At 38.1% G+C, this 26,748-nt stretch overlaps 1 protein-coding gene and 1 long non-coding RNA gene across 2 annotated transcripts in view; both read left to right on the top strand.

Annotated features, from left to right (window-relative positions):
* LOC311302525 (NLR family CARD domain-containing protein 3-like) overlaps window positions 1-12,786 on the top strand; it is a 150,222-nt gene extending 137,436 nt beyond the window's left edge. The window contains exons 14-16 of the mRNA XM_084428476.1: window positions 4,304-4,477; window positions 8,883-9,056; window positions 11,295-12,786. Coding sequence (XP_084284602.1) covers window positions 4,304-4,477; window positions 8,883-9,056; window positions 11,295-11,301 — 355 coding nt within the window. The 3' untranslated portion in view covers window positions 11,302-12,786. The remainder of the gene's footprint in view (window positions 1-4,303; window positions 4,478-8,882; window positions 9,057-11,294) is intronic.
* A 1,037-nt stretch (window positions 12,787-13,823) lies between these two features.
* On the top strand, window positions 13,824-16,646 carry LOC311302600. Its single transcript, XR_014629617.1, has 3 exons — window positions 13,824-14,182; window positions 14,315-14,405; window positions 14,780-16,646. It is a non-coding gene; the product is annotated as an uncharacterized lncRNA (long non-coding RNA).
* The last annotated feature ends 10,102 nt before the right edge of the window (window positions 16,647-26,748 follow it).

The following is a 26,748-nucleotide window of genomic DNA, read 5'->3' as shown; positions in this document are numbered from 1 at the left end:
CAGCCCAATGTTATCCAATGAGTTGTTTGCATTATTTAGGTATTTTATTTTAATTGTATTACATTTTTGGTAACACTTTACAATAAGGTCTCATTTGTTAATGCATTAACTAACATGAACTAACAGAGAGCAATAGCCTTTATTAATGTTAGTTAATAAAATATTAGTGTTCATGTTAGTTCACAGTGCATGTTAACAGATACAACTTTGGATCTTAAAAATGTCTTATAAAATGTTGAGTTTAACATTAACTAAGATTAATAAATGCTGTAGAATATTGTTCATTAATTGTTGGTTCATGTTAACTAATGCTAACAAAATGAAACCTTAGCCCATTATAAAGTGTTACTATTTTTTAATAAAGAAAGTTGGAAAAAAAATTACTTCAACTTATTACAAGTAATCGATTTACTTTTTCTCAAGTGAGTTTGAACAAATCAAATTTCTATGGTCAGTTGAAACTAAAAATATTCTTTGAACCAAAGATGTTTTTTACATGATTAAATCACAAATTATCACAATCTTTTTGATTAACTCAAGCTGTAATAATAGTACTCTGGAACAAGCTGACAGGGAAAACACACATAAACACAACGGAGATCGGACAAAGACTGAAGGAAAGGGAGCATCTTATATAGCAGACAGAAACGAGATCATTAATCAGACACTGCTGGGACAAATGAACTCAATGATAGTAACCATAGAAACAAAGGAGTGGCGGGAAAAGAAAAGGAAAACAGGAACCAATCAAAACACAAACTGAAAGTCCAAACATGAACGGACACGTTATCTACAACTACACGTGACAGTACCCCCCCTCCCGAAGACGCTTAACGTGTAATTAAACGCAATGCGTTCGTAATCTGGGCTCGTCTGCTATTCTGTAGGCTACATATGCTTTATTAATAAGGTGTGCACAGAATTTGATCTTTTAACATGACTGTCTTAGTACATTAAGCCACGAGACGCTGCGTTTTTCACGCTATAAGCGGTAATGTCCTGTATTGGGGGATGCTGCTATTTGCTTCAGCTTTTCAAACGTAGAAGTATGATAAAGACATGATAAAGACATGATAGGCTATATACATTTTATGTGGATAAAGGCATATTTTGTACATGACTACACATGTCCTTAAAAGGCCTAGAAAATATATAGATTTAACGACATTACATCTCATTATTATGACAAAAGATGTCGTTAAAATGACATAACATCTCGTTATTACGTCATAATTGAGTGGATAAAATAATATGTATGTGTCAGCAATACACCACCGTACAAACTGCCTTGAGATCAGGCTGAACTATTAGGCCGACACTTCTGAATACACAATACAAACACAAACACGTAAATATGCTGTTTAAAGCTCTTCTGTTGTGCTTCAGGATCAGGGTGGACACACTGGAGTGTAGAAGCTAAAAACTGCAGTGTAATGCCACAAAACACACACACACACACACACACACACACACACACACACACACACACACACACCTGAAGTGTAGATGTACGACCACTTTAAAAAAATAAAAGCTTTGACGTGACCATTTTGTTGTATTTTTGTGTTAATGGAATTAAACTAAAACCTTTTCTTTCTATTGATTTGATGTTTTGTTGGGAAAATAAATATTGAAAGATTCTTCTAAAAAAGGCTGAAATATATTTCACTAAAATATTACAGATTAAAACACGAAAGAAACCGTGCTGAGTTTCAGCTCATTGTGGCGCGCTCCAAACATCTATAAAGGAAACAGAGACATTACGTTTGTTTCCGTTATTTTACAAAATCTGAATATCTTTTGTAAATGAATGAATTATGTCCTGATTTTATCTGTATGAGCATAAATTACGTAGTAAGAGTTTACTCTCTTGGCAGGAATAAATCCAGTGGTCGCGCCGCCGCCTCTGAATAAAATACAGTCAAACATATAAAATGTTCCACCGCTCAATCTGAATAGTCTGCAATATATCTGTTATATGGGCCCTCATGCTGTCCAAAACGAGCAATGCTTTTTTTCTGTGAAAACATCCTCCCGGTCTCTTGCCATAGCACTCCGTCAGCCATTCCTTCATTAGGCTTTCCATCATCCACCCTTTCTTCTTTACTTTCACAACGATTTCTTTCGGGAGGTTTTCTTTTGGCATAGTCATCCTCTTAAAAATCACCATTGCTGGAAGCTTTTGTCCGGACGCCGTACAGCTCAGAACACAAGTGAAATGCCTTCTCTCATGACCAGTTCAGCGTGACCGACGATTCACCTTTCTTGTTAACGGTCCTAGTGAGAGGCAGGTCAAACGTCAAAGGTACTTCATCCATATTTATGATGTCGTCTGGGCCGATTCTTGGCTATCTTTCTTTGAGTGAATTTGCGAAAGTTTCTAACTTTTTCCTCATAGTCGGGAGGGAGTTGCTGACACAGAGTCGTCCCTGATGGACAGGCCTTTTCGTCTCATAAATCTGAGACACCACGATGGCCCACCTCTAAAATCTTCAATCTACTTTTCGGTGGCAATCGTTTTGGCTTTCAGTCGGATCTGTACGGTGGAAACACCGCGGCTGTCTGCTCTTTGTGTGTTCACCCAGTCTTCAAGAACGTTTTCAAGTTCGGGCCATCTGCTTTTATGACCCCTGAAGGCTTTTGTCGTCTTTCTGCATGGACTCAGTTCTTCACGCTGCCGTCTCCACCGTCTCACCATCGATTCATTGATGCCAAGCTTACGTGCAGCAGCTCTATTTCCTTCTTCTACAGCCAGATCGATGGCCTTTAACTTAAAAGCTGCATCATATGCATGTCTTCCTTAGTTTTCCATGATGTGTGTGTGTGCATGATGCGCAAAAATGACTGTTCAAAACTCTATCAAACTTGCGTCTTCCTCTGCGCATTATCTCTTCCACCTGTCTAACTGTGTTTGAATGGAGATCACAGTATTTTAAAGATGAATCGTGCAGCTCTACTGTCTTATCTCTCTCTCAGCATATGAGCAGCGCGAGGGCTTTCAGTGCTTTCAGTCTCACGGCTCTTCCACACGTCCACTTGAAATGGATATTACGACACTCAACACTCATATGCTGCGTTCATGTCATCTCGTAAAGATTGTCACATATAACAACAATCATTATCTACAAGCATAGCGATTATTATTTAAGAAAATAAAGGACTAAATTTGAAAGTTTATTAAATGACCTAAAATTATACATTTATAATTACACACTGCATACAGTACAACACCATTCTCTGATCAGATCTTTGAAATCAAGCCGTCGTGCTCAATCGTGTTTAATAGACAGCATGACCAGACCATTCAGTCTTTCCTGAGACAGTGTTCACTAAAACATTGACAGGATCATTGAATCAGTGATTTGAACTCGGTAAACTAAATCAGTTCTGTTCATGAATGAATCATCTAGACTGGTTTATTAACGGGTTTCTCCTATTCACTGCAATGAACCGACTCAAATGATTCATTCACGAATCGGACATCATTACAAATGTATATCTATGACTAGAACGACATCGTAAATGTTGATCGATTCCTCACAGAAATCGGCTCCAAGTCTTCAGAAAGCCTAAATATATACATCACTGGACTAGTTTTATTGTCACTTGGTGATTTTCCGTTTCTGCCCTGCGTCGTTTCTGAATAACCTGCGAACAAACACACACACACACACACACACACACACACACACACACACACACACTATAATGAATACCCATTCTTTATAGCGTTCTTCCTATAAGATTATTTTACAAAGTAAATACCAAAATCATCCAGGAAATTATAGAGTTCTGCTGGACCCTTAGAATCGTCCCAATCCTCCCCTGCTAACACACACGCACACACACGCACACACACGCACGCACACACGCACACACACACACACACACACACATAAACACACACACGTTCCTTAAAATGTTTACAAATACATTAAGCTCACTCACACACACATACACACAAACTCACGCACACACACGCACACACACACACACACACACACACACACACACTCACTCACTCACTCACTCACTCACTCACTCACTCACTCACTCACTCACTCACTCACACACACACACACACACACGTAGGGTTTACATGTTTTATGGGGATTTTCCATAGAAATAATGATTTTTATACTCTACAAACTCTATAATCAATCCCCTAATCCTAACTGATGAATTTTCACAATGTGAACTAATGAGTATTTGTATATATTTCATATTGACAGCATTATGTTATTTTTTAAGTGTCATGTTTATCTCTGGATATAGGCTTAATGTGTGTCATTGTTCTCTACAGGTTGATGAGGTGTGGTGTGACAGATGAAGGTTGTGCTGCTCTGGCTTCAGCTTTGAGATCAAACCCCTCACACCTGAGATATCTGAGTCTGTCTGAGAATAATCTAGGAGACTCAGGAGTGAAGCTGTTCTCTGCTGGACTGGTGAATCCTCACTGTAAACTGGAGACACTGAGGTAAGATCATACGTAACTCTCACATGAAACTGTCACTAGGGGCGTTTCCATTACAGATTTGCACAAAACTTTTTTTTTTCTTTTCTAAATGTCGACAAAAAGCTGTTGACAAAATGCGAAACCATTTTTTGGTGTTGACGGCGTTTCCATTAACTGATGTTATGCGACTAAAACTTCATTGTTTCCTCTCGCGATCAGTAAAATCATTTCAAAAATCATGTTAACGGACGTTGGTAGGATTATGTATATCCCAGCCACTGCACTGGCCATTATTATTAATGGAAGGAGATGTGTGTGTGTTTCCAAGCATTAATGGTGAGGAACGACCCTTATTATACTTGTGAGCGGCACATATGAGGAGTTTCTGGGTGTTTCTCCCTCAGTTCTGCTTCAAGGTCTTGATTGTGGCATTTATTTGAGGTTTAGAATCCATTATTCCTGTAATTCTTTTGCCTTATATGAATTTAATAAAGAACTCTGTCTCGTATTCTGTCCAAACACACTGCGTCGTCTACGCCAGGTGACTGTAAATGTTTCCATTGCAGTTTGGCTAAATATTTCTTTTTTGAATGGCCTGAAAAACCTCCTCATGTGAGTGTAAAAACTTTTTTTCCATAAATGGGAGTTTTTGCGAAATTGACGTGTTTCCATTGGGCGTATTTTCAATTAGCAATTTCAATTTGCACAATTTGAAGGGTAATGGAAACGCGGCTACTGTGAATTCATAAAGTATAATCAAAATGGAATTAAATGCAGGGAAATAACTACTATTTCATTAATTACAAGCAAAGCTATTAAAACAACATGATCAAATTCATCAAATTATTTTTACGTCTGTTCATATGATGTAAGAGAATTCATATTTGTAAAGCGTTTGCTCTATTTATCAAAACGACTCCATCTACACCTGGTCACATAAATGTGTTTTTGCAAAACGGATTTAAATCCGATCTTCAGTTCCCGCGCTATATGCAGATTTAATGGAGGGCACGTCACCGAAAGCAACAGATACCCAGACCTCCTCCTGAAGTATAAAACGACTGTTATCATGTCTGAAAACAAACAAGTAACGGAGTTTACAAAACTGTATCGCACGCGTGCTACAGTGGTATATTTATTCATCGCACAGACCAATCTTTGTGTAGATATATGTCGCACTGTACAGCCCTGTACAGGACCCTTTTAATGAGCGGTCTACTAGGCATAGAGATATCTGAACATCTTTGCCAAGCGCAAACCAGTACAGAAGTAGCCTAATCAATAATTAAAGTGCAAGCTGAGAAACTGAAGTGGATATGGAGAAAAGCTTCTTTATATGCCATTGCCTACATTTTAAACGGATGTCTGCCAATAGGCCTAAAACATTACATATATGGTTATTGTGACAGAGACTGGGACTCCAGGTTAATAAGATTCTGACTGAGTAGCAAGATATGAATTCAATTGTGATTCTGTGAGGATTCAGTGTGTGTGTGTGTGTGTGTGTGTGTGTGTGTGTGTGTGTGTGTGTGTGTGTGTGTGCTCAAATATGGCTTCTGGAGAGCAAATGAAGGATAAAATATGAATTACTAAACAGACATTAATTAAGAAGTTCCCCATACTTTTAGAGTTACAACTAACAGCCACTAGATGGCAGCAGCGTATAAGAGATGAACTGACAGCTAGTAAATCTTTGAACATGGAGTGCTGATGATAATAAATGTAATATGTCAGGCTCACAATTTTTACAATTGAAGTGCTATAAAAGTTGTAGAAATGACAAATTCAATCTGCATTGTATTAAACAAATCTTTACTGATATGCAAATAGACACTAGACATCCAGCAAAAGAAAAATGCATTTTGTTTCTTTATATGCAGCCCAATGTTATCCAATGAGTTGTTTGCATTATTTAGGTATTTTATTTTAGCCCTCCTATTACCTTTGCGGTCAATTTGACCCCATTCAGTGTTTAACGTCTCTAAATACAAATGGTTTTAATAAACCATTTTTTGATAAAGAAAGTTGGCCATAGGAGTGTAAAATTAATTTTAAAAGTTAAGGAATCTTTCCTGTAGCTCAAACAGTAGAGTGATGCGCTTGCAACGCCAAGGTCATGAGTTCGATTCCCAGGGAAAGCAAGAACTGATAGGAATGTAAATGTGTGTCTTGGAATGCAATGTAAGTCGCTTTGGATAAAAGCGTAAATGTAAATAATGTACACTGGTTCAAACTAGGCTACTGTATTGTCAGTGTTTCCCCTACAATGTATTAAGCAGCGGCGCAGCGCCGCCGCAAAAACTTCACATGATCAATAATATCACGACATTCACTTTCACACGTTCACACGTTGCCATAAAAGGAGCCGTTCACATGCACATATCTCAAATGTGGGCGCGTGGCAAGCGCGCTCATAATAGAAGCGACGCGGCGCGCACGTTTTCAGCATGGACAGATCAAAAGGTTTTCAGGCGCGCCCAGTCTATGACCCCCCGTGAGCGGCTTGGTAACAACCTCCGGCACGTAACAGCACCGCTGCTGGAAAAATTTATAGGGGAAACACTGATTGTATATGTTTGATTTATGTTGAAGTGTTTGGGACATCCATCATCCATCCATCTTTATTGTCAGTGTCCTGAAGGGACGTAGATGTGTGATCTACGCAACCGGTTTTTATGACATTTGTATAAGAAAATTATTATCATATATATATATGCATTTATAGTGAATGTATATAAACATTTGTACTGTTAAAGGAGAACTCCGGGCAATTTTAACATTGAGCTCATTTTTTTGTACATTTGGAGTGCTGTCAATACAGAGAACAACGACAAAAATCGGTGTTGCCTACACCGAGTTATTCTATTTTTAAAATTTGCACCCTATTGACTTCAATGGGGCAAGTAGTAAGCCTGCTTTTTAGCCTCTTAACATCCTTTAAGTGTCATTACAAGTGCACAGAAAATGTGAGTGATTCCTTCCGAGTGAACACGAGTGGATCTGACTGCAGTAGATGTTAGAGATATTAATAAAAATGAAGTTAATTCAGCCAGCGCTCATACCTTTGTTTACGTCCTGTTTTCGGTGGAAGGCCATAGTAGTCGATTGTCGAGTTCACGCGCATGATCATAGGTACTAAACCTATGCGCGTGAACTCGACAATCGATTACTATGGCCTTCCACCGAAAACAGGATGTAAACAAAGGTATGAGCGCTGGCTGAATTAACTTCATTTTTATTAATATCTCTAACATCTACTGCAGTCAGATCCACCCGTGTTCACTCGGAAGGAATCACTCACATTTTCTGTGCACTTGTAATGACACTTAAAGGATGTTAAGAGGCTAAAAAGCAGGCTTACTACTTGCCCCATTGAAGTCAATAGGGTGCAAATTTTAAAAATAGAATAACGCGGTGTAGGCAACACCGATTTTTGTCGTTGTTCTCTGTATTGACAGCACTCCAAATGTACAAAAAAATGAGCTCAATGTTAAAATTGACCGGAGTTCTCCTTTAAAGGGAAAATACAGATTGTGTTGAATGATCTGGTAGGACTTTCACTGTCCGCTGTAAAATCCTCCAGTTTCTCCCTGATATGTAGTGAGAGCCGGCATGGGCCGCTGACAGATGACACACACACACACACACACACACACACACTATAATGAATACCCGTTCTTTATAGCGTTCTTCCTATAAGATTATTTTACAAAGTAAATATCAAAATCATCCAGGAAATTATGGAGTTCTGCTGGACCCTTAGAATCGTCCCAATCCTCCCCTGCTAACACACACACACACACACACGTTCCTTAAAATGTTTACAAATACATTAAGCACACACACACGCACACACACACACACGTTCCTTAAAATGTTTACAAACACATTAAGCACACACACACACACACACACGCACACACGTTCCTTAAAATGTTTACAAATACATTAAGCACACACACGCACACACACACGTTCCTTAAAATGTTTACAAATACATTAAGCACACACACACACACGCACACACACACACGTTCCTTAAAATGTTTCAGATACATTAAGCACACACACACACACACGCACACACACGTTCCTTAAAATGTTTACAAATACATTAAGCACACACACACGCACACACACACGTTCCTTAAAATGTTTACAAATACATTAAGCACACACACACACACACACACACACACACACACACACACGTTGGGTTTACATGTTTTATGGGGACTTTCCATAGAAATAATGATTTTTATACTCTACAAACTCTATAATCAATCCCCTAATCCTAACTGATGAATTTTCACAATGTGAACTAATGAGTATTTGTATATATTTCATATTGACAGGATTATGTTATTTTTTAAGTGTCATGTTTATCTCTGGATATAGGCTTAATGTGTGTCATTGTTCTCTACAGGTTGAGTGTGTGTGGTGTGACAGATGAAGGTTGTGCTGCTCTGGCTTCAGCTCTGAGATCAAACCCCTCACACCTGAGAGTTCTGGATCTGTCTGGGAATAATCTAGGAGACTCAGGAGTGAAGCTGTTAAAGGATCTGAGGGATGATCCACATTATAAACTGGAGACACTGAGGTAAGAATAGTTTAACGATTTTCATCATCATATTTTTATTTAAAGTTCAAATGGCTGATTTACTCACTAGAAATAATAAATTATATAAAAAACAAGTAAATTATACCAGGTTCAATAACACCTTGTGTGTGTGTGTGTGTGTGTGTGTGTGTGTGTGTGTGTGTGTGTGTGTGTGTGAATATTTTGTCTGAGATCATCAGATAATGAGTCTTAAATTCAGCTTCAGTTTCTGTAGGTCTCTGAACTTTAAACTGTGTTTAATATGAGTGTAATTCTGCTCATACTGTTGTGACTGATTGTGAAAATAATATTAATGTTATTTTCAGCTTTTCCCCTTTAACTGTCTCTATAGGCATCTCTACACAGCGAGTTAAGGCTGCTCTAAAGCGGCTCTGTGTCTGCTCAAAGTTCTGTGGAAAGACACAATGCCGCATGAAAGCAGACTTAAAATATGCCGGGTCTGACCCGCCTCAGCCCCGAGTGTCAAAGATGACTCTGATATTGTTTTGTTCAGTGTAAATGAACGCGATCTTGTGTCGCTCTAAACTACGTCATTGTCATGACAACCAAACGCGCGGCGCGAGAATCAAGAAGCGGAAGACTAAACATATCGGCCATAATCCATATTGTTTTAGCCAAATTAAAAAATGTCAGCCAACAAGAGACAATAAAGTAAAAGTGTCCTGTACTCACATCGTGAAGAAACCACCAGAATAACAGAGTCGACGTGTGTAATCAATTGGCTTTCGCCGTTTGTAATCTTCCTCTGAAGAGACTGGCAGATCAACGCGCTTCTACATTTCTCTCAGATACGCTAATGCTTATTCGCCGTCACTGTGTGATATTATATTCCAGAAATCCTCTTCTTGAGGACGATATTACACACACACACACACACACACACACACACACACACACACACACACACACACACAACAGCAGAATTGTTCTTTCTGGCTCTTTGAAAAACATGAATAAATCCTGCGGTGATCGACCCGGTGTAATAATTCATAATATATTTGTAGCATTTGTTCCATCTGGAATAGTTTTATTAAGAAATATAAAATAGCTCTCAGTACCACAGAATTATGACGAACATCAGAGCGTGAGATCGCTATATCAAGTCAAGTCAAGTCACCTTTATTTATATAGCGCTTTTTACAATACAGATTGTATCAAAGCAGCTTCACATTGAAAAAATGAAAATAATACAACATAGTTTGTTTCTAGAAGAAAATTGCATCATTGTCTACCCTAATAAGGCAGATCAATAATATCGTTGAATATTAAATGTCCCCAACTAAGCAAGCCAAAGCCAAGGCAATAGTGGCAAGGAACCAAAACTCCATCAGGTGACAGAATGGAGAAAAAAACCTTGGGAGAACCCAGACTCAGTCGGGGGCCAGTTCTCCTCTGGCCAACGAGCGAACAGTGTATGATTATGATCCAGGCAGCATTACGGGTCAGAAGTCAGATTGGTCGTGTCGATGAGGCCGGCACTTCAGGGATGCGTCATGGCGTCATGGTTGGGTCCACGTGCAGATCCACCATCTGATCTGGATACAGCTGGAGTCCACCTCACTTCAGAAACGGAGAGACTGGTTGACACTTCAGTACTGCGTTGTCGTCGTGTCCAGGCGCAGGTCCTTCATCGGATCTGGATACGGCCTGGATTCGGATATCACACAGAGGAAATCTGAAATTCTGTGTTTTTATTTATCTTGAGTTTTATTTCTTTAATATTTAATTACTTTTAAATTCATTTTATAACACTTTGTTAAAACTGTAGTTTTAAAATAGTAATGTTCAAAGTATTATTTCCCGTGATTTTAATAACTAATTCCTGTGTAAATGCATTTATGTTCTCGGCGTCAGAGAAGCAATAAACATTCTGTGTAAATGCACATTTTGTGATTTTATGCCGCTTCAGATTTGGTTTGTGTGTAAAGACGCCTTATGTGTGTGATAATCTGAGATCTGGGTTGTTATGAACTGATATTAAATGTGTAGTGAGTGTAATGGTCATTTCTGCTGGTTCTGGATCAGCTGTCCGGTGTGTGAAAGTGACCTTTCATGTGCTTTTGATTTTGTAAAGTGACTTTGAGCATCAGATAGAAGCGATATGATCATGCTTGAGAATGAATTAATATAGATTATCTAGTTAGTTTTCTTATGAAAAGATGTGACAGATGTAATATCTCATACTGCATATGTGACTGTGTGTGTGTTTTATTTTAGTTATTAGATGACAGTGTGATCTTCTGCTGATCATCTGATGGTGAATAAGGATCCACTACAGAGACTCAGTCAACAGAATCAACAGAGACTGAAGATACAGTGACTTCACTGTTAGAAATGAAGACTTCATGTAGATCTCAGCGATCCTCTGACAGACCTGATGAGGCGGCAGTGAAACACCTTTTATTTCACAGCAAATTACAGTTTCTCATTCATAGATTAATCATTTTATGTGTATAAACGCACAGTAACTCAAAAAGCTCTGAGTTTTGTCACAGAGTAAATAAAGAGCCTGAATATCTCTGTGTTTGTGTTGTACCAGCAGAGGGAGACAAAGACTGATGAAATATTCATTTTTCATAATTATGAGAAGAAGAAGAAACAGTTCAAGCTCACTTTTGGAAAACAATGGAAGCTCAAGTTTATACATAATGTTTTAATAATGGTTGCATTACATGTGTATTAATGTATTGAAGGGGTCATATGATGTGTTTTCATGTTTTCTTTTTCTTTAGTGTGTTATGTAGATGTTTTTGCATGTATAAGATCTACAAACTTACAAAGCTCAAAGTCTCCTACAAAAGATTTTGGTGCTCGAGCCCCTTTTTCAGAATGAATCAGAAGTGCCCCTCTCAAACAAATATCAATGATGATATTGTGGTCAATAAAACAAAATGCATTCGATTATAATTAACATGACAATGTGAACAAAACTAACGACAATTTATTATTTTTTTCCGAAGTGTTAACAACTTAGTGTTAACTAATAATTGTTATAAACTGGTACTACCAACAAAATATGAGTGCATTCCTGGAGCTGGGCGTCGTTACACTCCATCCTCATGATCGCTTTCTGCAGGACTTTTACGGGCTTTCCTCAACTCACTGAAGTGACGTCGGTGTCCGGGTTAGCGCTAGCATGAGCCGTCAGGCAAGTGTTATTTAAATAAACTCCTGATGTACTTACAAACTTTCCAATGCCTCGTTTTATGAGTACAGAACCTATTTGTTTTACTGTAGAAGTTTGGTGCCATTCTGGGCATTATTAGTGGGGTAATTTACGAGATTCATCATTGGATCCATTAGCGCCTGCACTAAACCATCCGGCTGATATCTCTAAATAAGCTCTAACTGTAATAATGTTCGACCGAGGGGAAAAAGGCTTCTGGGGGTGTTTGGCTCGAGGTCATGGTGCAAAGGACCCTAGGTTAATTTGACTCCGAACCATCCCTTTAACCGTCTGGTTTTCTTCTGGGTCCTTTTAACCCGCAAATGACTTTTGCTAAAAAATGTTCTCTTTGTCCAAATGGCATGAAACTTTGTACGACTCTCAACCCTTTATAGATCTACACATTTTTATTTTATGTTAGCGTGAAAAAAATAGTCACACTCATTGTCTTTGGGGTCTCCAGTGACCCAGACAATAACATGTAACTTTGTAACAGAATAATAATTTTTTTATTAACAAGTGTAAATTTGCTCTGTTTATTAATGGTTTTGTCCACATTTATGCAGTTTTGGAGGATTTATGATATATTTTAAAAAAAAAAGTTTTTTTCTTTTTTTAAAAACAGCTTTTTATGTAAAATTCACTTTATAAAAGACCCAAATTTCTAAATTTTGTTTAGTGACTAAAATTATCATTTTTTACTTTTAAAACTACATTTTCCAAAATATGGGCAAAAATGTTACACTAAACCAACCATGTACAATTATCCATGTTATCCCTATAAATGAAATTTAGAAATGTGGGTCTTTTATAAAGTGAATTTTACATAAAAAGCTGTTTTTGTATAAAAACCTATTTAAAAAAAAAAAACTTTTTAAAATGTATTTATATAACTTTAAAATATAGCATAAATACTGCACAAATGTAGAATAAAAACATTAATAAACAGAGTAAAATTACATTTGTTAAAAAAACAACAACTATTATTCTGTTTAAAAATTGCATGTTATATTCTGGGGTCCCTGGAGACCCAAATATAATGAGTGTCAGCCCAAATGAAGATAATCAGAGGGTTAAGGGATACAATTATTGACTACAGGGGGACTTTAAAGGGATAGTTCACTTTGAAATTAAATTTTGGTATGTTTTAGCTTACCTCAAGGGCATCCAAGATGTAGGTGTCTTTTTTTCCGCAGTAGTTTCAATTTTGATATTTTTAGGTCAAACCGTTCTTGTCTGTCAGTCATATAATGCAGGTCTGTGGTCACTGTCTCAAAGAGCATGCACAGAGTCCAAATTAAAACAATTCCCCATCGTCCAAATTAAACAATTCCCCATCCTCCAAATTAAACAATTCCCCATCGTAAGTACACATTGATGGACGAAACGAGCGGTTTGTGTGAGAAGACGAACAGTATTTATATCGTTTTTAACTCTTGTACACAGCCACGTCCAAGTGAGCAGATGGAAGAACGGATGGTGGAGATGTGGCAACAGTATGAGTGCCTATTTAATGTCTCCTCAAAAGAGTACCACAACCGGAGCGACAAAGAGAAGAGCTGGGGAGAGATTGCTTCAGATTTGAACGTACCGGGTGAGTGTAAAAAGTTGCTAGCGCACTAGCTAGCAAATGTAAACATTAGATCTAGGTCAATGATCATCTGCTACATTCAGGTCTAACAAAAGATGAATTGCACAGTTAGTTAGTTTGTTTGTTTGAATAATATTACTAATATTTAATGATATTGTATGTCAGTGTATATTTTCAGTGGAGGAGGTGAAAACAAGAGCAACAACATTACGGACACAATACACCAAGCTTCTCAAACCTAAACCGAGTGGGAGTGTGGAGAAAGGGCTCACTCATAAGCAGGCTTGGCTGTTGAGGAATCTGGAGTTCCTCAAAAAACATGTTGCCCAACGCCCCAGTGAGACCAGTGTAAGCAGAGCAGTATTATGGGCAGGCATATTGTGTGCTTTAGTAATGGAGATATTTGCATAATTAGATATTAATTATCAGGAAATGTTCTAATCCTTTAAATTCTTGCACTGGCATAAAATTGTTTTTCAGCTTGATCAATCTGTCAAAGACTTGATTGACGGGCAGGACATGGATGACCCCACCAGCGATGAGGACATTATAAATACATCCGAGGCACCAGGTAAAATAACAATTGTAGATGTAAAGACTAATAAAATGCTGAAAAAGTGATGACAGATTAGTTGTTTTGTCATTCAGGATGCCAGGTGTCCTATTTTATAAATTTGCACAAAACAGATCAAGCAGTGACATTTTCATTACTGGTGTATCCAAAATGGTCAATGTTTATGATAATGTCTTTATTCAAATTATTTATTTTATTAATTATTCTTTACATATTATTATTCTTTTACATGTTATGGAGATATTTAATCATTTATAAATATTCTACTATATGCTCTGATATATTTCTAAATGCAAGATCTTTGGATTCTCTACTGTGCTGTAATAACAATGTAATTTCTCTTACTTTAATTTTTATCTCATTAACCACAGCACCACATCCCTCTACCCAAAAAAGGGGTGAAGAACTCACCACCTCTTTTCCCACTCCCAAATCGGGATTGAAACGTCACAAAGGGGATGCAGATTCTATCGAGCGACAGAAACTTAATGTGTTACAGCAAGTTACTTCAGTTCTTGCCACTCCCGGGGTCTCATTTATAAAACTGTGCGTAGGAACCTTACTAAAAGTGTACGTGCGCCCGAAAGCCAAAAATGGCGTACGCAAAATAATATTCGGATTTATAAAACCGTTCGTACGCCAGAACCTGCGCAGAATTCACTTTATAAATCCCACTCAGCGGAAGATTGTGCGTACATGCGTCTCCTCCCCGAAATAACCATATATGGAGCTTACAACGCCTAGTTTTACTATGCAGATCCTCATCTGCATATCATTTGCATATGATTATTCATCCACGTGATAACGTTTAAAGGTACAAGACACATTACATGAATAAAAATCAAGTAGTTGCCTATCCTTGCCTTGTTTTTGAATACATAAATCAAATAGTGTAAAACACATTTCAGAGAAAGTTTTTCTCAATCTTTTCCACTGGCCGAACTGTATTTTTAATACTTTTAATGGAAACAGATAGGCCTTGGGCATTATTTGCACGAAACTATTTTCTCAGACAATCTGGTATTATCATGATAAGCAATTATCTCTGTGGTTAAAACATTAAAACAAAGCATGCCAGAGGAAAAGTGTTCAAAAACACCGCATTAACAACAAATATTTCTATTGACTGAATTTGAATATAAAAATGTTGTAACTTCTCAGTAATGATTTCATGTTTAAGTGCTTAACTCCATTAGTTTAAATCATTATTTTATTTATTTAAACTGTTATTTGCGTCAGTTTCACTAAATGGCCCAACGCGCTCGCTGGCGCAGACATTTAAGAAGGGATGGATATTTGCTTCAAGTGACAGGCTTGGTGAGTGAAATTATATCTGTAATATCTTTCTGTATATGTTAAATTTTCTTTAGATTGTCTGTCTAAAAGTGACCAAAAAGACACTTAACTCCAGCTCACCATCGGTGTCGCCAATTCCCTTTGTCTCCAGAATGTGCGTACGCACGGCTCAAAGTTTGCTTAAAGGTGCGCACATTCTCCCGTCAAGTTTGTTTTTTATAGATCACAACCTTTGCGTGGGAACTGGCGTACGTACGTTTCCAGCCCCGTTTTGTGCGTACGCACGCTTTATAAATGAGACCCCAGATCCTTACAGTTCCTTTGGACATCAAGTTGCTGTGGAACTTAAATTAATAAAAAATGTAAGCGTACAGACCAGGGCAAAGAAAAAAATATCATATAAACTAGTGCTAACATGTTGCCAAACAACTGTAAACAATCTAGCCCTTGCTAGCGCACTACTGTAAACATTTTAAAACAGTTAAAAATCGTACCTCTAGTTCTCGCTGAAGAGCAGACAATCCATGTGTCAGTATTTTGCTTATGTTGTGTTTTGGCCTCTAGAGGTCCTCATGGTGCCCTCACGCCCAGCTTACTCAGCTTGTAATTATGTTATTAGGTTCACATGTGTCTCGTTCTGCCGTGTGTATTTAAGTGACTCTGTCTCTGCTTGGTGTTTATTTGTTCTGAAGCCAGTTGCCTGAGTAAGTGTTCTCTAACTCTGAGACATTGTATTTCCTTTTGCCTGTGGATTTGTTCCTTATCAGTTTTATTTTTTGTGGACTTTCTCCTCTGGAGGTTTTTGCTTTAAGATTTTTTTAATCTTTTGTATATTTTTCTGGAATACCCTTTTTGGACTTGTTTTGTTTGAGAACTACTTTTTGCTGTTTTCTGCTCCAGTTGTGGACTATTGCTTGAACACTTATTAAAAGACTTTCTGCATCAAGTTCTCCATCGTGCGTCTTACTGTTGGGTTCACCATCCTCCAGTGGCTCAACGTTTGAGAGTCTGACTCTCACACCGGAGACCCGAGTTCAGGTCCTGGTTCTGACACCATGCTGATCCCGACTTCCCAACCATTTTCTCGTCCACGCTTCGTTTGATTTTCTTTAGTTGTTTATTGCTACAAAGAATAAGTATTAATACAGCAAGTTGCTGCGACACACTATCCATTTTGTTTGCATGCGCTTCCCCGTGAGATCGCGTCACGTGAGGTGCTAAATCTTAAGAATATCTTGTAGTGTGTGATGCGCCACTATTCTCAAATATTGTAGTGTGAGCATGTTTAAGATCTGAGGGAAGAATATCTGCAGAGATTCTCCTTAAGTGTGTGCTGCAACCAGATTTCACAATCGGTTAGGATTGTAAAACTCCTGTAGTGTGAGCCAGGCTTAAAGCATCAAAACCTTCGACCCTAGGGAGACTCCTAGAAGGCTGGTGTTGTGGATGAGACTGAGGTCTGTTAGTGTTGGTCAGCAGGACTTTTTCAAGCATGTCAATGACCTTTTCAAGAGCAGAGAAATCTGTACATTTCTGTCGCTGCTCGCACACTGTGGGAACGGGCACTGGAGCTGCATTAAAATCAGTCTTGTTGACTGAAACTCTCTCATTTCAACTACCATGCCCTGTACTGGTGGCTTTGAAAGACAACTCTGACTGATAGTCGTTAAGCACAGCCTGTACTTCATGTGCTGACCACTTGTCAGTCGGTTTGGACCTGAAGGTTAGGGCTAAATCCTTACTCGGGCAGTGTCTGATAAACATGTGCACCACTTCCACACTGGGCTTGTCAAGTGTTTTACCGTGCTCTCGAAGACATTCTGAAGCAACATCCGCCGCCTTGTTGAGTCTCAGCCAGTAGTCGTACGGATTCTCATCCTCCTCAGGCAAGGTAGTGTAAAAATCAGCAAGCGGGACAGGCGAGTAATGATTACAACTGAAATGTTTGCGCAACAGGCTATAGACAGAGTTTGGACAGACAGTGGTGGCAGAATCACAGTTCCTGATCCAGAGTTTGACTACATCCTTTGCTTTACCACGCAGGTGCACAAGAATCTCTTCCACATGTTCGTCAGAATTCATGTTGCTCTTTTTAACAAATGTCCTCAACAGATCTTCCCATTCCTCAATTTCAATTGTGTCAGAACTATCCCCTCTGAATGAAGGTGGCTCCTTGACTTTTCTGTGCTGAATTACTTGACTTTGTGACAGATTTACCATGCCTGATGGGCTGTTAATAGCCTTAGAATCGCCAGTTGTCTATTTGGCATGTCAATGTCCAAGCTAAAAGGACTAAGATGGGACATAATGTTGTCTGCTAACTGTTGGCCAATTTGATGGACAATTGAACTCATTTGTCCTAACATATCAGGCACACCATGGTCAGCATTAGGTTTTGACGTGCTGAAATCTCTAGACTTTTGATTGACATTTGACTGCATGTCTGCTGCATCACAATCTCCCACAGTACACACCCTACTTGTAATGCCAGGTCTGCTATCACTATTCCCAGTATTGGGGCTGTCCATTGAAAAGGGAAGTGGTTCACCTAAACCCCCTCTGCCTTTGCTCAGCCTACTGGACTAGGACTGAAGTGGTCAGGCGAATATCTCCTGCTATTACTCATTATGAACGAAACAAATGTGCTGCAAGTTCACACACACATATAAACATAAACTCAATGTCAATGATCAGAGCGAAATGTCCCATAAACTGAAAAAGGATCAAGTGAAAGTGTCTCTTGAACACGAACGGCTGTGACCCAAGGACGAGCTGTTAAACTGATGACGGTGATTTCCATCAACTTGCTTGAAGACGCGACCCATAACAACACAGCGGCATCACAACTTCACGGCACCGATGTGACGGTGTGGCCTGGGCCGTCTGCACAATGGAGACACAAACGTGGAAATAGGGGTTTCACTTCACAGAGAATAAATCAGTTCCACAGCATATCTCGTTATCTCTGCGGTTTATTTAAAACAGTACTCTTTCTTTTTAATCTATTTCTTTTGCGTTGTGATCGTATGATGAGTACAAGTTTGCAGAATTATAAAACATTTTCAGTGAATTAATCACAAATCAACTCAATGAAAAACAGAACAATTCAATTAAATTCAATAGAAAGGGAAACACCCCCACCTAGTGGTGAACATGCACAATTCTACATGAATAAAGCAATTAATCCATAAAACACATTATAACAATATATTTTATACACATTACCTGCACAATGGAGATACAAACGTGGAAATAGGGGTTTCACTTCACAGAGAATAAATCAGTTCTGCATAAAACACAAGACAATGCACAAATTAATTGCGGTTGTGCCTCGTAATACAATGTCAAAATAACTCGATATAATATAACACACTCGACGCCAAACACACATCAAAATATGCCTTACAAGTTCATTGCAGGATAAATCTACAATAAAGGGGTTATTTATGTGTTTTGAACACTTTTAACTGGCAGGTGTCCAAAGAAAAAAACGTAAGTTTATCTAATCCTTTTTTTTTTGTCCTAATCTTTCAATCAGAGATTTAATATTGTTTTAAATTGTCACGATGCTATCAAACATCGCATCATAAACCACTTATGCTTGTTATTACAGGAGGATTGCCTTCGTCTGTCACTAGCCACTGTTTTTCCTGGATTTAATCATTCTGTTTTACTTTTTATTTCTTTGTGTGTGTGTGTGTGTGTGTGTGTGTGTGTGTGTGTGTGTGTGTATGTGTCTGGGGGATCTGCTACACCGTTCTGTGATGACCTGGACCTGATGGAGTCCTGCTAGTGGTTGCTTGTTCATTTAAATGTTTGTTTTTGGTCTGTTTGGCAATCATCATACTCCAATATTCGGCCCATGGGCATTGTGTAATATCTCCTTTGGGGACAGTGTTTATTTTGCAATGTTCACTAGTGTGAAGTGTGAAATGCTGTGTTAGGTGTGTGTATGCCTGGAATACACCTCCTGGAAAGCGAGTGTATGTACATGTTCAGCTCATGTTTGAGCTGACTGCAGCATTTTCCCTGTTGGGGATTTGATCCTCCAGAGAAACCAAGCAAAAGTGATCGAAGCGCCTGTTTAGTATTACAACAACGAGAAAGCTTACGTTTATCGTCAATATGGAAGATATTAAAAAAAACCTGGCCTCAATCCAACTAGAGGTCGGCAAAATCGCAACGCAACAAACGGAGATCCTGCAGCTCACAAAACAGGTGAATCTACTACAAGCTCAGGTGAGCGGCTATGAAATTAAATTAAAGAAGAAAGACGATCAGATCAAAGAATTGGAAAAGAGACTGGATGATGTAGAGCAATATTACCGTATGGATGATCTGATTATCTCTGGATTGAAAACACGACACCGTGCCTACTCCAATGTCGCTGCGGGAATCAATGCTGATGACACAACTGCTGAGACGGAGACCCTGGAATTCCAGGTTATCCAATTCTTCGGTAGTAAGGATATTCCCATTCACAGAAATCAGATCTCGGCCTGTCATACACTCCCTCGGAATAACAAGAATAACAAAAATAGTCCTTCTCCACCGGCAATCATAATCCGCTTTGTCAACAGAAAAGACAAGATCGGCTTGTTACAACAGGGGTTCAAGTTAAAAGGCACGGGAGTGTTTGTGAATGAACATCTAACGAGGAAGAACGGGAATATTGCTTATGCAGCGCGGCAACTGAAAAAGGCTAAAAAGATCAAAGCGACCTGGTCTCGGAATGGTAAAGTTTATATCCGAACGATTGGAGCAACACCAGAAGAGGAAAGAGCAGTGATGGTGAAAGAAATGGACGAATTGAACTTGTACAGATGATGATTAGAGTTGAGTCACAATATGAGCTGTGGATGTGTGGACTTACTACTTTATTTTATTTTTTTGTGTCGCTGATTATGGACGAAGATTACTTAATCCTCCGGGACAGATGGAATATTCAGTTAACTTTGGTTATTAGCCTTTTTGAAGTAGGAGGCCTTCACAACCAGGGGACGCTCAGTTTTTATCACGTGAGTCTGTGTCGATTTTCTTGCCAGCTTAATTTCTATGGCTTCTATTGACTTGCCCATCTCTGACGATAACTCTTTTATTTTCAATCCGTTTGAGCAGAACATGGACAGTTGTGGCATTTATGAGAATTTCTTTAATCCTGATGTAAATCAACCTTTATTTTGAACTTATTAAAACTGTCTTGTAACTATTACTCTGAAGGGCAAGTAAACTCACTGCATCAAACCATAAACTTTTCTAAAAATCTTTTCTCTTCTTTTCACTGGAATATTCGTAGTATGTCTAAAAATCATGACGAATTGAGAACTTTTCTGTCTAGCTTAAGTTTTTCCTTCTCAGTCTTGGCCTTTTCTGAGACTTGGCTGACTGATGATGTATTTACTTTATTCCCCCTACCTAATTATGTATCATTTCATTCTTGTAGAAAAAAACAAAAGAGGAGGGGGTGTCTCTTTATATGTTTTGAATTCCTTTGATGCTGGTGTTAGAGATGAACTTAGTGCAGAATTTGACACCACTAACACAGAGTCTATATTTATTGAAATTCCATCTTGTCAGCAATTCAATGGAAAGAGCATTCTGATCGGATGCATCTATAGACCACCAGATTCAGAACATAACACATTTATTGATGCACTTCAAACAACACTTGAGTTAATAACCAAAGAAAGCAAATTATGTTTTTTACTCGGTGACTACAATATTAATTTACTCAAATGTGATTTAACACAAACAGTTGATTTCTTAAATGCACTCCATTCTTTTAATTTTTTCCCTCTTATTACTAAACCTTCCAGAATCACCTCCTCATCTGCTATACTCTCATTGATAATATTTTGTTTAATTCTTATAACTTTGAGGTCACTTCAGGCCTCCTGATGTGTGATGTCTCTGACCACTTTCCTGTCTTCCAGTTTATCCAATCATGCCATCTAATGTCTAGCTATCCTAAGAATGGGCCAAATAAATATCGTAAATTCTCTAGAAACAGCATTGATCATTTTAAGTCTGCCATTGGCAATACCATATGGGATGAGGTACTTGTGTCACAAGACGTTAACAGTGCATACAGCTTATTCTTAAAGTCTTTTAATAAGGCTTTAGATTTATCATTTCCGTTGATGAGTACAAAATCCAGAAATAAATACTCTAAGGGGAAGCCGTGGATATCTGATGAACTAAAAAAGCTTTCCCGGAAAAAAAAAAAACTTTATAGGAGGTCTATTCTTAACCCTTCCTCAATTAATACTGAAACTTATAAGAAATGTAAAAACCACAAAGAAAAACAAAGAAAGCATATTATTCAAATCAATTTGCACAAGCTTCTAAAAACATTAAAACAACATGGCACCTCATTAATCACTTACTGAACCGTACTAAATACCCATTTACCGTCCCTGTAGTAATGAACAGTAAGAAGGGGGTTCTCTCCAACCCTGTTGATATTGCTAATGGCTTTAATGATTTCTTTATATCGGTTGGTTCTGAACTAGCATTTAGCACTAATGGCTCGGATATACACCCCTGTTCTTTAATCAAAGGTCAGGATCCTTCATTCCATAATTTTGACCCACCAACTGTTCAAGAGGTTCGTAATATTATTTTATCACTTAAAAATGCAGCCCATGGTCATGATGGCATTAAAAGTGTTCTTATCAAAGAGACAATTGACTATATCATTAAACCTCTCATTCATATTCTCTCACTGTCTCTTAAAACTGGAATTGTCCCTCGGGATTTGAAGGTTGCTAGGGTTATACCAATTTTCAAGACCGGTGACTCCAAGGAATTTGGTAATTATAGGCCAATATCAATTCTCCCGTGTATATCGAAAATCTTGGAAACACTTGTCTTTTCTAGATTATTTAATCACTTGGATGCCAATAATATTTTACACAAACATCAATATGGTTTTCGGAAGTGACACTCTACTGAGCATGCCCTGATTCAACTTGTGAACTACATTTCTTTAGCTCTTGACAATAAAAAATTTGCTCTTGGAGTCTTCCTGGACCTGAGTAAGGCATTCGATACGGTCAGTCACAATATTCTGATTGCCAAACTTAGCAGATACGGAGTGGAGGATGTTGCCTTGAGATGGTTTAGAAGCTACTTAGCTGATAGAGAGCAATATGTATACCTGGAAGGCTATACCTCCATGAAGTCACAAATTATGATTGGTGTCCCTCAAGGATCAATTTTGGGGCCTCTTTTATTTTTAATTTATATTAATGACATGGCCACGACTTGCACCAAACTCCTACCAGTACTATCTGCAGATGATACAAATCTTGTAGCTTCTCACCAAGACTTTAATATTTTAATCAAAACGGTCAATGAGGAACTATCTTCCATTGTGGAATGGTTTCAATGGAACAAACTTACCCTCAATATAAAAAAATGCAATTTTATGATTTCTTTGTAATACTAACAAACATTACCCTATAGAATTATCTAAAATTTTTATTAATAACATTCAAATCGAATTGGTTCAGCATACCAAATTTTTGGGAGTCATTATAGATAGTGGTCTTAAATGGTCTAACCATATCAATTTCGTATCTAAGAGGTCAGCTAAAATGCTGGGTATATTGAGGAGGGTTTGTCCTTTAGTTCACTCCTCAGCTTTTTTAACCTTATATTATAGTTTTTTGTTCCCATTCATTAATTATTGCAATATTGTTTGGGCAGCTACCTATTCTACCTACCTGAAGAAATTAACAGTCATACAGAAGAAATATCTTAGATTTATATCTCATTCAAATAGATATGCACCCTCGGCACCCCTTTATAACAAATTCAAAGTTCTCCCTATTGATAAGGTAAATATTTATCAAACATGTTTATTTATGCATAAGTTTATATATAGGAAACAAGATCTTCCAGACTCCTTTCAGAATTTATCCCCATTTCACATGTACACTCATTTCAAACTAGACACAGCAATAATAACCTACTCTTACCTTACACACGAACTGCAAGACATCAATTTAATATTTCTTTTAGAGGTCCTAAGCTCTGGAGTGATTTAAGTCCATCTTTTGCAATCAATGTCCTCTTATTCTGCTTTTAAAAAGCATTTGAAGAGACTACTATTGCCAGCCTGACGCCTTTAAGTATTTCTTTCTAGGTATTGCATGCTCTTTCTGCATCTTTTTTGTTTTTTGTTATTGAATTGTTGTTCTGTATTGTTTGTTTTTTTCTGCTTATGCTCTTGCTTTGTTTCGATTGTTGTTTGTTTTTTTATTTAGTTTTTTTGTTTGAGTGTTTAGTCTGCATGTCTCATGAGTGAATATGAGCAGGAGTGGAACTCTGTACAAGCCTAGAGTGGCTTCGTTCCCTCCTTGCATAGTTTTGTACTTGTACTAAACATGTGCTAAACAAATAAACATAAACAAACTAACACCAGAGGAACCAAAAACACCTTAGCATCTCCTTCCAAACCACCAGCACCACAGAAGAAGTCAAAACCAGACGACGCCGTGACTGCTGGAGCCCATGCTGAAGACGCCTCTAACGCTGTGATCCTGCTATCGGCACTCTTCAAAACATGATGCAGGACTTCAAAGCGGAGCTAAAGCAGAACACGCTGACCATAGCCAACATCGCTAAAGCGGTAGAGTTTAACTCTGCCGAACTCAAAGAATGTAAAACACAGTGCCAAAAACTGCACGTCGAGGTGAAACAGCTCAAAGAGGAGAACACAGATCTGGGGGAAAGAGCTGCAGAGTTGGAGCGTTATAAAAGAAGAACCTGCGAGTAAATGGCTTACAGGAGGGAAAAGACGAAAACACACGACAAATCATCTCTGATATCATCGGAAAGATTGTGCCACACTGGAGGGAGAAGATGGATTTCATCCTGGATTCGGTGCACCGACTGAACCATGCAGTTCACAGGACGCTTCAAAGGTCATATTGTGTCCCATATGGCAGATGAATTTGGTCACTGGCTGATTCTTATCATAAACATAGATGGTCTGAAATTCATCTTAGTCAACATTTATGGATATAACCTCAGTAGAGAAAACCGAAACCTACTTGAACAAATTGGTTTACATTTAGACAATCTCAAATGAACACACTCAAGGAAGACAGAGAGGCACGGAGGGCTGTGTGGCCGAAAGTTGAACAGGCAAGGAAGGCAGGACTAAAGACAGTGCTCCCCCCATGCTTTCATTAATGGACAAAGAGTCTCACCATAGACACAACTATCCAGGGTTTTTGAATCCCGAAAACAAGTGAGTTTGAATGAATATTCTCCGGGTTTTGCTACTATTACAAATTCCTGATTGGAAACTTCTACTGTTGTTTTAAGTAAGTTCAGCAATCCATTGTTGTTGATTGTTTATTAATTTGTTTTTGTTCTATGTTCAGTTTAAAGAGTAACATTTCTCTAATTTCTGCAAGGGGTTTGAGAAACATGACAAAGAGAAAAAGTATTTTCTTATTTTGTAAAGGGAAGAAGTCAAATATAATTGTTTTGCAGGAAACGCATTCTAAGGTTGATGATGTTATATTTTGGTCTAAACAATGAGGAGATGAAGCTTACTTTAGCCACGGCACTTCAAGGTCAGCAGGAGTCGCCATCCTCCTAAGTAACTTCAAAGGTCATATTGTGTCCCATATGGCAGATGAATTTGCTCACTGGCCGATTCTTATCATAAACATAGATGGTCTGAAATTCATCTTAGTCAACATTTATGGATATAACATCAGTAGAGAAAACCGAAACCTATTGAACATGGTTTACATTTAGACAATCTCAAATGAACACACTCAACTGATAACATCATCATTGGAGGCGATCTAAACCTAGTTCATGATTTTTTTTTATAAATATCCTTTCAGATACTCTGCCAGTCATCCAAACACCATATTCAAGAACTTTTGCGAAAAACAAAATTTGGTTGATCCTTGGAGACACTTAAATCCAGAAATATCTAAATACTCCTGGTTTAGCTCAAGCCACAATTATAAATCCAGAATTGATCACTGGTTAATTGCAAATCATTTGCTGTTTTATAATATTAGCTCTGATATTTCTTCTGCACCACTAACAGATCATAGTGTTATTTTACTACAGATCAAACCCAATGCCAACAATGTCCACTCACACACACATATTGGAAGTTCAATTCCAGTCTGCTCAAAAATAATGACTACTGCCAAAAAATCTTATTATTAATTAAAGAAAATGCCAATTCTGAGGATCTTACAACTGCTACCAAAAAGTGGGAATTCCTCAAATATAAATTTACCAATTTACCATCTCATTCAGTAAAATAATTAAAAAAGACAGTGAAAAAAGAAGAAGTAGACATTATTAATCAGTTCAATATATACTGCAATAGGCCAAACCCAACTGAAGACGATAGACAGAAGATATTAAACCTGCAACCAAAACTAGATGAAGTTCACAGTCGTAAGGCCCAAGGGGGCTTTATTAGATCCAGAGCTAGTGGATAGAGGAGGGGAAACAATTCAGCGTATTTCTGTGGTCTTAAAAAAAGAAGACAGGAAAAAAATAGCATCAGATCCCTGATGGTTGATAATAATGAAGTCACAGATGAAAAATTGATCTCTTCAGAAATCTGGGAATTCTATAGCCAGCTCTATAGCTCTACATTTTCTAGCGTGGACTGTCAACATTTTTTTCAGGATATAGCAAAACATATTCCAAAAATAGAGGATGGCCTCAAACAACCATGTGATAATCAAATAACAATTCCAGAACTTGACGCAGTAATTGGTCGCCTCTCTCTTAACAAAGCCCCCGGATCCGACGGTCTCACAGGTGACTTTTACAGACATTTGGGTAGATTTAAGAGACCTGCTGCTACAAGTCTTTACCCAAATATTTGAAACATGTGTGCTTCCACCAACAATGAGACATGGAGTTATCGTCTCAATTCCAAAACCTGGGAAAGATCCCAGAATTATAGATAACAGAAGACCCATTACACTCAGAAATTCAGACTACAAACTCCTAACTTACATCTTTGCTTCTCGTCTTCAAACAGGGA

Source organism: Rutilus rutilus, assembly GCF_951802725.1.
Source record: "Rutilus rutilus genome assembly, chromosome: 13".
NCBI classification, from domain to species: Eukaryota; Metazoa; Chordata; class Actinopteri; order Cypriniformes; family Leuciscidae; genus Rutilus; species Rutilus rutilus.
Note: the sequence above shows the minus strand (reverse complement) of the source record. Positions and strands in the feature narration are given on the sequence as shown.